The sequence below is a fragment of the Nelumbo nucifera genome, chromosome 6 (assembly GCF_055504915.1).
Source record: "Nelumbo nucifera cultivar China Antique chromosome 6, China Antique-T2T, whole genome shotgun sequence".
In the NCBI taxonomy this organism is placed as follows: Eukaryota; Viridiplantae; Streptophyta; class Magnoliopsida; order Proteales; family Nelumbonaceae; genus Nelumbo; species Nelumbo nucifera.
The window spans coordinates 27100782-27110852 of NC_142654.1; the positions used below are offsets into that span (position 1 = coordinate 27100782).

Sequence of the window (10071 nt, forward strand, 5' to 3'; positions counted from 1 at the left end):
ATGTCATTTTATATTTTGCATATTTTACAATATTTCCACCATATCTATAATTTTTACAATATTTCCATATGATATTTTCTGACATGTTTCTTATATTTGGACGACTGACATTTCCACCAGCACCAACATTTTAAGCCTTCAATGAGATAAAGATTAGGAAGAAAGAGAAGCTCTTGCTACTGGAGTAAACAGCAAAGAGATAGATCACTTAGAAGAAGAAATAAGTAAGAGGAATATAAAGAAAAACGCGTAGCTGCAACCAGAATTAACTAGACAAACTTTGTTCATCAAATTAGTTATCCTTTTTCAATTACAATGTGACTTTTAACATAAGAACTTGGATATCATTCAACTGACTCCAAAGTTGATCTAGAACATATAATTTCTATAAAACTAAGACAAACCCATGGGGAACCCATAGAAACACTTGCATAAGGACTCTCACTCCTAAAACAACTCTAGTAGCTCATTACCAATCCTACTAAACTAACTTAAGCAAGGAAACCAGAAACTACTGAAAGTAAGTAGATTGTAAATTTACTACAAATAGAAATATGGGAATTACTATAGATAGTAAATTTGGAAGTTACTATAAATAATAATTTCATTTTTTTATTGCTAAAAGTAAATTTCTAGAACACTTAAAAGTCATATTCCTAAAATACCAACAAACTAAAAAGACACCAATATCCCTATCACCCAAATTCTGAAATTAGTGGTCAGGAAGAAATCATCTTATGATTGTGAAGGTACAGAATGGAGAAGGATAATTTGTGGAGAAAGATTATTTCTACCAAATATGGAGGTAGAGGTACTTCACATGACCAGGAATCTGGACTCATACAAACACTTACAAGACAAGCACCTTGCAAGGTGTTATGCAAATTAGGGAAGAATTAAATACATCAATTTTAAGCCTAGCACAGGAGTTCACATTCAAGGAATCAGGTTTAAATGATCTTTGATTGGTGATAGGTCTCAAAGCTCAGGTTTTCCTTCCCTATTCCATCTGTTTGTGAACAAGGAAGCCACATTTAGTAAATTCCATTAAGTGACTGTTGATAACAGAGTATGGCTGTCTTGGTTTTGACATGATATTAACTATTGGGAAGTGGATTCTGCAATCATTTTATTAGCTAATCTTAGTAGATCCAACATTCATCCCAGGTGTTATTATAAAGTTCAGAAAATTAGACTGATTTTTTTAAAGTCCAATCATTCTATTTAACTGAAAGGGCCAAACCATTCTTCTATTCCTTGGAGGTGGCTGTGCAAAGTACAAGTACCATCCAAAGTTACCTTTTTCTTTTGGACGGTTGTTCAAGAAAAGACCCTCACATTGATACAAATCCTTTACTTATAAAAGAAAAAGACAAGATCCTCACTATTGATCATTTGAAAATAGCACGCTGTCTTTGCAGTGTGGAAGAGGAGACACTTAAGCATTAACCAATTCACTGCAGTTTTACATTCAAGATTGGGCTCACTTTCAGAAGCTTCTTGCCTGGTTTTGGGTGCTCCCTGAAAATCTTGTAATTTTGATCTCTTCGTGGAAAGTGATTGTTTTCAGCACTAGATGGAAAATCCTCTTGAATTTACCCCTTTGCTATCTGTTGGTCCCTTTGGAAGGAGAGTAATGGAAGAATTTTTTATCAACATGATTGCTCAACAGGTCTGAACGTTGACAAAATTGAGGGCCTATTACAGTGTTGGGCTGCAATTTTTAAAGAATTTGATGGCATTCAATATGATCACTTTCAAAGACAATGGGAATTATGGTCATAATTAATGCAAATCCTATTTATCAAGATAGATGTGCCAAAACAGTTTTGTTTTGTAAAACTTTTTTTTTCATGCATAATCATATATATGTTTGCATGGATTTGACATATCTTGACCTGATTATAATCCAATTAGGCACATTGGCTGTTTAGCTTTAGAACTGCCTTTTCATATCACTTGCTGTTCACTCAATATGACAAAATCAGTTCTACTTATGGAAGTGCCTTTAATACAAGTTCTTTGTTTTTATGTGTTGATCAAGGTCACCCTCAGTATATTTGAAGAGATCATGTTTTTTTTTCTCCTAGGAATTTAGACGAATCAAAGGAAATATAAACTCCATGAGGGAGCATGCTGAACTTCTAAGTTCTGTGAGGGATGATATTAGTGAACACAAGGTCAGCAAGGCTTGGTTGTGAACTCATTTGATTTCATTCTAGTTTTAATTTGTTTGTTTTTTTTTCAATAGTCCATGCTAATTTTGTTCTCTTATTTGTTCTACTTTGGTCCAGGTATCTGGGAGTATGTCACCTAGAATGCATTTATTACGAGAGAGAGCTGCTATACATGGAAATATTGCTCATGTAAGTCCAATTTTATTTCATATTCATGTATGGAAGGTCATGTTCTCCATTTATTTCCTTTTTTTTTCTATTTTATATTAAATCCTAGAAAGAATTTAGGTGTTTCCCCTTGACATATTCTTTCTTTGCTTCTCTCCTGGATCTATTTTCTTCTCTTTGTTGCTGGTGCATTTTGGTGATATTGTTCTTGGAGTTTGGACTAATATTATTGGGCTATCAAATCATCACAAATTAGGTAAACATCCATTGTCTTTCTAATTTTCTGCATCATCTTACAACCTAACCCTAGAAAACCCAATCAATTTCCCTAGAAATTCTCCAAGCCTTGAAGAGAAATCGTCCAGGAGCAGGAACATCAAACCTTTACGTTATCATCCCAAGTTGAGGTTTTCAAACTTGGCAGTTATAATGCTTATTGTTCACTTCAACCAACTTCTTACAAAATAGTTATTGTTACTAACTTAGGTGGATTCCCGTACGTCAGCTTTTGCCCATCAACTGTTGAATTACTAGCTCATAATGGTGATGCTCCAAAAATAGAAATTCTTCTAATTTTCGGCATTCTTCATGCTTTTCAAGAAATAGATATTTTGCTTAGCCTATTCAAATTCCCCATTTTTATTTCCCCTTTGCATGAAATCCTCCTTAAATAAAATCCTCCAAATGAATCCGTATTTGCTCCTCACTGTGCACCTCACACCAACCTCATAATGCTGAACATCTCTCGTAATTGATTTTGTCATTCATGGAAAGATGTTGCCAAAATAGGGCTGCAAGGTGCTGTTTGGTTGGCGTGAAGCGCGCTCTATGAGCAAACCAATTTTCCCTCCAAATGCCGTGATTTGTATTTAATTAGGCACCTTGTTACGTTGTCCAATGTTATCCTCACAAAAGTCACAATACAAGTAATTTGATTCCGGGCAGATTGATGAAGTGATAAATCAAGCTCAAGCTACGAGGTCAGTTTTGAGCTCCCAACGAACCTTATTTGGAGATGTTCAAGGGAAAGTCAAGCAACTAAGTGACAAGTTTCCTATCATCCGTGGCCTTCTTGGTACGTTGCGTCTCTGTTGATCTATTTGTATAACAAATTTGCTCTTTTGAAATTGCTGTTAATACTCGATTCGAACCTTTTGCAGGTGCCATCAAGAAGAAGCGATCAAGAGACACTCTTATTCTCTCAGCTGTCATCGCCGCTTGCACGTTATTCCTGATTATCTATTGGCTTTCAAAATAAAAGGAATATTCAGATGCCAAAACGGAGAATGGAGGTCATAATGCTGTTTCAGAAATTTTTGCTTCACATTTTGTTTAAAACAAATACAAATAGATACAAGCTCGTTGTTGTTCGATTGTCTCTTGACAGTTATCCATAAACTGAATTGATCGACAAGGATGATTCTTTTGACGCCTCCATGTGTATATTCACAAATACAAGATAATGGTATTCATTCACCCCATCACTTTGCATCACAGAGGCCCGTAGCTTGGTCACAGAATCCATCCCGATCAAGCAGTTTCTGTGGTGGGGCACTTAATAGAGGAGATGATGGGCTCCCATAAGCGCTACGACGACTGTTGCCGCAACCCAGACTAGCTCTCGTGCTCACCCCTGTAACAGGATTCGTTCCACTTGCATATTTGCACAGAGCCTAAACGAATGAACTCAACGTTAAACAAAGACGACATTAATTGTTATACATGATTGAAAAAGGAGATAAAAAATGAGGTGCCCAGTAAGGATTTTTAACGTGTTATGGAACAAATACCTACAAATTGATTGGACGTAAATACCAACAAGAATGATGAAATAAACAGCACACAAATATGCCTAACCCCCAATAATACTCATTGGCTATCCAGGATTAGCCGGGACCCCAAACCAACTCTTCTTACTTGACACCATCTCTAGCTAAAGCGCCCACCGAAGGATTAGCTGATCTTTTTCTATGCATATTTTTAATTTTTTGTATGTACAATTTTTTATATGAAGTTTGGCTCACTATCGAGCTTGAGCTGAGCCGAATTCAAGCTTTATGTTTTTCTGCCAAGCCAGCTCAGCTTGAATCCACCCTTAATCAGGCCCTCGGTCACTGAAGATTCCTAATTCAACAGTATACAAATAGGAAGTATCTGGAGAAGCATAATATGGCATTTCCAGATGTTTTCTGAAAGGGGGAAAAGGAACAGTGGTCAATCAAAGGCTGCTATCAATAACTGAGCTTCTAGTGAAACATAAGGGTTTTGTCTTTCCTATTGATTGCTGCTACATATTAAGAACTAAAGCGCTTGATATATAAACACCAATAATAGGTTGTTCTTGGTATCGGATCCTCAGTTACTGAAAATTCTTAACTATAAGTAAATAAGGAAGCAACAGAATAACCATTAACAGTGGATTCTGAAGAGAAAACTAGTCATCAGCAAAGGCTGTTTTAACATGTGCAGAAAACCTAAATTATGTTAAATGGATATCAATATATAAGACAAGAATAGAAGTTACTACCTGCTTCTGAGGAAGATCCAAGACAGCATCACTGAAGTCAGCACCTTCAATGACTGCACCCCCAAGATCACTGCGGGTAAGTACAGATCTAATGAGCACAGCATTTGTGAAGTTAGCTTCATTAAGAACCTGGACAGAAAATAAAAATAAAAATAAAGAATTATGTTTATATTCATTACCAACCATTGTAAATCAAACAAAGTAGAACGTAATGAAACAAAATTCACATTCCAGTTTACCAGACTGCAACCAAAGTATTTTTAATTTTCTTCAAATATGAAACTGAATAACAGAACCCAAGGTTTTCTGTTAACTAAACACTAATCTCTTTCCGGTTTACTGCACTGCAACCAAACTTTTTCCGTTAGATTTAAACATCATGATAAATGAAGCCAAGATTGCTATATGTGGAGCTTACAACAGCCAAATAGGATTCAGATTGTTCATTTTCTTTTGATTTGTTTTCTTCTTTTTTGGTGAAGTTAGATTAAGTAAATATCCATTTCCATTTTCTGTACAATGTATTCTTAGCACATATTATTGGCAAAAATATAAGTTTGTGAAATTGTTTATATGAAAATGAAGATGTAATGGATCCTGATGCTACAGTTTGACTGTATTTACCATGCGGTCCATCAATGTGTCACTCAAGTCCGCACCTAGGAGAAAATGAAAGGAATGAGAAGATTAAAGACAGAGCATCTAATTTATAGAAAAATTTACAATATCAAAATAAGAAAGTAGGATTTTTCTAAAAGCTGGACATAGGATGCAGTACATGCAACATTAGTTTCACTGTAACAACCTGTAGAGGAAACACACAAAAATAATGAACAAAAGAAGGCAATTAGTGGTGCAAGACTATCAAATAGAAAGAAAAAACAAGGTATTCATTGTTATCTAATGGAATTAAAATGAGAACATTATTCTTGAAATATGTTATTGTGGTTTGCTTCCATGACATATTTAGTGTTCTTTTGTGTGGTATTTTTAGGGGTGGTAGTGGTGATCTCACAAGCGGCAAAAGCATAAGAAAAATATTGCAACACACATGGTGAATGTAACCATTTTGAGCTGCAGCTATGAGAGACAGAGAGACAGAGAGAGAGAAAGTTGCTGCTTTTGAGGCTCTGATTAGAGCTCAAGAAGTTATTAAATAAGCAAGAAAGTCTTTAGCACACCCTATTATTACATGATTGAACCATAAGAGTACATCAACTATGGAATTTTTCACTTTTGGTAGTAAGCAGGCACAGCTTAAAAATTTTAGAAGGTACACAGTTATGGTGTGCAAAACTTATGCATTAACAAAGAGTAAATAACTATACCCATTTAACCTTCTTGTTTACTTTTAAAAAGCATGTTTTATAATTTTAAAGAATATGAAGAGATATTTCCATAGATTAAAATTTATAATGTTATAAAATTTTAACTGTAAATCTATACAGATTGTCTTACATCTAAAATATATCTTATTTTTAACTGATTGATATTTTCACTGAAATCAACAAATAGAACCTTTATTTTAGAATCAAAGGATCTTTTGTACTGTCTTCTATATTCTAACTGTGTTAACCATTGTTCCATTTGAGAAATTTCATTTCCCATCAACAAGCTCCAGACTTCAGTCCCATCTATTTTGGCCCCTGTTATCACTTTGGATCACTAGAAACCACAGATTTTGAGGCTCCCAAGGAAAATGCTGGAGTCATTTCCTAGAAGCACCAATTTTTTTGTCCTTTTCTCACTCAGTAGGCTTTCACAAGAAATTTCTCTCTATATTTTCAATATTTAGGGGAAGTAGTTAAGAAGAAATATGAATTTGGACTTTATTAAAGTGAACTTAATATGACATTGAGATCTAGAATCTTATGGAAACAACTCAGAAGGAAATCCATTTATAAACGCTATATTAGTTAAGTAGAAAAAGGGACTTTTCCATCTCCATTCTTCATCCTGAATCACCTATATCCCCACCTTCGCCCCACAAGCCCACCACCAGATCTGAAATTTGTAGGCCCCTACCTTGTCCTACATCACACTTTCGCCAGAAATGTTTAAAGCAACTAGCATTCATAATAAAGGCATCTATGTTGTTATTTTAAATAATTAAAAATAAAAACAAACAAATAAAATTTTAATATCAGTAACTGAATAGTTTGATTAGGCTGACTAGTTGTAAATGGAACTAGTTGATCAAGTTTGTGATTAATTCCCAGGTGATCGCATCATGGGTCTTCAACCGACTAGTTAGTCATGCAGTCAGTGTGGCCCTCAACTGACTAAGAAATTTAAGAAAACACCAACTACAAGGCCATTCAATAACAGTTTATATGGTTGAAATGAATGATTTATTGCTCTTTTTAGTAGATAACTATATCCATATTATAAAATAGTAAAACTTAAGATTCATCCATTAAGGAGCATGCAACCTCCTGAATAAATTATTTGCAAAAAAAACAAAGCAACAAGTCATTCAATTCAGCCACTTCAGCTTTTATCAAATGGCCCCTACATCTGGAAATATTCTGATGAAGGGGAACAGATGAAGGTTCTAGAAGGGGAGAGATCCTTTTATTGTGTGTGTGTATGTGAGAGAGAGAGAGAATTCTTTAGGTCCTAATCTAATAAACTAAATAGATTTTTAAAATGGGTTAAGTAGTTTGTTAATGTAAAAGCCTGAGTTTATGTGTTTACAAGGCAAAAGAGTTTGCTTCCACCAAACAATCATGCCATGCTCTACCCAACCAATGGTTCTATTGCTTACATTTATTGACCATTCACAAGGTCTTTTTTTTTTCATAGGCATCCCAAAGAAATCACAGGATGACAAATCCCAGAGAAATCCTGGAAATATCCATTCCAGTTAGATGGATATCTGTGTTTTAAGTTTTGGTTTTCAGTCTCAGCTTGCTCTAAAAATTTGATAAAAGAGGTGATTTCTTGGTACCATGTTAAACCCTTGGGATAATAAGAATGACATTACAGGTTCTGGTATGAAGCAGCCACATTCTGCCAAAAATTAGGTCCATATCCAGTCCACTTCTCCCAAGTCCCAAGATTGGATTGTCAGGACAAACATTGTGTAGTGCCCCTTTTATGCATCTACCATTTTCTTTAGAATGTGAACCTGTTCCCCTGCACAACAAGTTCCTTGGTGAATACGCTAGTACTACCTTTACAACTAACAAGTTGAACAGGAATCTTAAAACGTGAATACCCAAAAATTAAGCACCAATCTCCGCTCCAAGACCCTTGATAGATGGATACATAGATTGCCAGTTTCCACCTTATGGATACGAGGTTGTTAAAAGGCCACCAAGCTATTAGGAACAGGAACATCCAAAAGATCATACAAAGTAGATAGACCTTAATGCTAAAGTCAATGTTCCTTCAGTTCTAACTAAATCATTGGCTTCAACATCATAAAGTGTTCCCTGATGAAGCTAGTAGACCTTCCAAGCATTAACTTGCATCAGAATATTCTGAAGGTGATGACTGTGCACCCTGCTTTCACAGCCCCTCTCCTTATCTCTTCTCAATGCCCACATCAATGTATTCTGAAGGTAATGATTGTGAACCCTGCTTTCACGGCCCCTCTCTCCTGTATAAGTGTTTGTACCCCCCCCCCCCCCCCCCCCCCCCCAACACACACACACACACACAAACAAAAGAAACAAAGAAAGGAAAAGAAAATTAATGGAGTTTGTATAGCATTAATCCAAATATCATCACAGGGTAGGTCCATGTTGGATTTCACTGAAAGTCTACCATTGAATTCGACTAAGATATAATAGTCCATGAAAATCATTTATTCCATACCAGAAAGGGAGTATAGATATAAGAGTACAAGAAAGGGAGTATAGATTTAGGGCCAGAGTAATAGTACTGGAATCTTGTTTTCTATATCAGATAATACAAAATTTAAGCAAAAAATGCACCTGTGAAATTCGCCTTGTATGCTACCGCCTTTTCAAGGTATGCGCCATTAAATGTTGAACCACTGAAATCAGATTCCCTCATATCGGCAGATGTGAAGTTGGCTCGTCTGCGCAAAACAGTTAAGACTTATTATTATTATTATATTGAACTGAAGAACCTAGCTATTTATTTAATTAGGTCAGGAAATAAGAATAGCCATTCAGTTTAAAAATTCCCCCACCCCCGTTTGAACTATCTCTACTTTTTGATAATGAAGAATTCCATACAAACATTCTCAGCTTAAATTAAAACAAATTAGCCAAATATCAACTTCAGATCAGTATAAAGTACGTCAACTACATATTTAATATAAGTTTACAGGGGAATGCCAGACCAGAAGTATCACCTGAAATTCTCATTCACATGAACCGCTTTCCTGTGAAGCAGGAAACAGAGGAAGTGAATTACTATTCGAGAACTAAGGCATATACGTTAAGAGAAAATAATATGAATTTAACAAGGAAATGAACCTGAGATCAGCAGAACCAAATTGGGCTGCAGATCCAATCCCGAATTCACCACGGACCTCCGCTTCATATTTGTTGAGATCGGCGAGAGCTGGCAGTCCGGAGTTGAAGCTTATAACCGCAGTTGCCAATGCAGTCGACATTAGAGCCTTCAACTTCTTCGATTCTGTGCTTATCGACAACGTATCTTGTTATAAGATTCTCAAAGCTCTTAGAACCAAAAATAAAGATAAAGCTTGTTAAAGAATATAGAATTTCACCGAAAGGATTGGGCCTGCTTTCCGGTGAGGCGCTACAGATAACGACGGAGGGCCTCGAGACATGTTCCAGATTATTCCCAACCGAAGAAGAAGACGACGACAATTGTAGGGCTTTTACAGAAAATGGAGAGACGGAAGCAAGAGCCATTTCTAAAGAATAAAAGATTAAAGAGTTTGGTTTTTTGGATGGCAAATTGGCAATTGGCAAAGGATGAAGAATGACGAGAGAGAGAGAGAGAGAGACCGAAAAACAGATTTGAAGTTACCAAAACGAATTTACACGTGCGATACGCTTTCCCTCCAACCACATCCACTCTAGGCTAAGGAATGGTTAAAACGTCCACACGTGTACTTTTAAGTATTTTGATTTTAGACAAGCAACATATTATGGTTGCTACGCAGACACGTTGATGTTAGTAAGAAGTACCCGGTTCAACTAATGTTGTCAGATTAGGATTGGACCGGGATGGTCAGACCAAAAATCCTTTTTT

The 10071-nt window shown here is 35.9% G+C and overlaps 2 protein-coding genes across 2 annotated transcripts in view; one reads left to right on the forward strand and one right to left on the reverse strand.

The window, feature by feature from the left end:
* The window catches only part of LOC104598582 (Golgi SNAP receptor complex member 1-2-like), a 33947-nt gene extending 30168 nt beyond the window's left edge, over positions 1 to 3779 (forward strand). Inside the window, exons 3-6 of the mRNA XM_010260724.3 lie at positions 2091 to 2180; positions 2295 to 2366; positions 3291 to 3420; positions 3506 to 3779. Coding sequence (XP_010259026.1) covers positions 2091 to 2180; positions 2295 to 2366; positions 3291 to 3420; positions 3506 to 3603 — 390 coding nt within the window. The 3' untranslated portion in view covers positions 3604 to 3779. The remainder of the gene's footprint in view (positions 1 to 2090; positions 2181 to 2294; positions 2367 to 3290; positions 3421 to 3505) is intronic.
* Positions 3635 to 9818, reverse strand: LOC104598583 (Pentapeptide repeat-containing protein). The gene is made up of 7 exons (XM_010260725.3): positions 9581 to 9818; positions 9324 to 9486; positions 9200 to 9229; positions 8814 to 8920; positions 5497 to 5531; positions 4873 to 5001; positions 3635 to 4018 (listed from the first exon to the last, which is right to left on the reverse strand). The coding sequence occupies exons 1-7, from the start codon at positions 9726 to 9728 to the stop codon at positions 3827 to 3829; spliced, it is 804 nt and encodes a 267-aa protein (XP_010259027.1). The 5' UTR covers positions 9729 to 9818; the 3' UTR covers positions 3635 to 3826.
* Between the last annotated feature and the right edge of the window lie 253 nt (positions 9819 to 10071).

Excerpts from the sequence above, each read along its gene's own strand:
- LOC104598583 (XM_010260725.3), bottom strand. The coding sequence starts at position 9,728 with ATGGCTCTTGCTTCCGTCTCTCCATTTTCTGTAAAAGCCCTACAATTG. Across the intron at positions 8,921-9,199 it reads CATGTGAATGAGAATTTCAG|ACGAGCCAACTTCACATCTG; the intron begins GTGATACTTCTG and ends TGTTTTGCGCAG. Across the intron at positions 5,002-5,496 it reads ACACATTGATGGACCGCATG|GTTCTTAATGAAGCTAACTT; the intron begins GTAAATACAGTC and ends TTTTCTGTCCAG.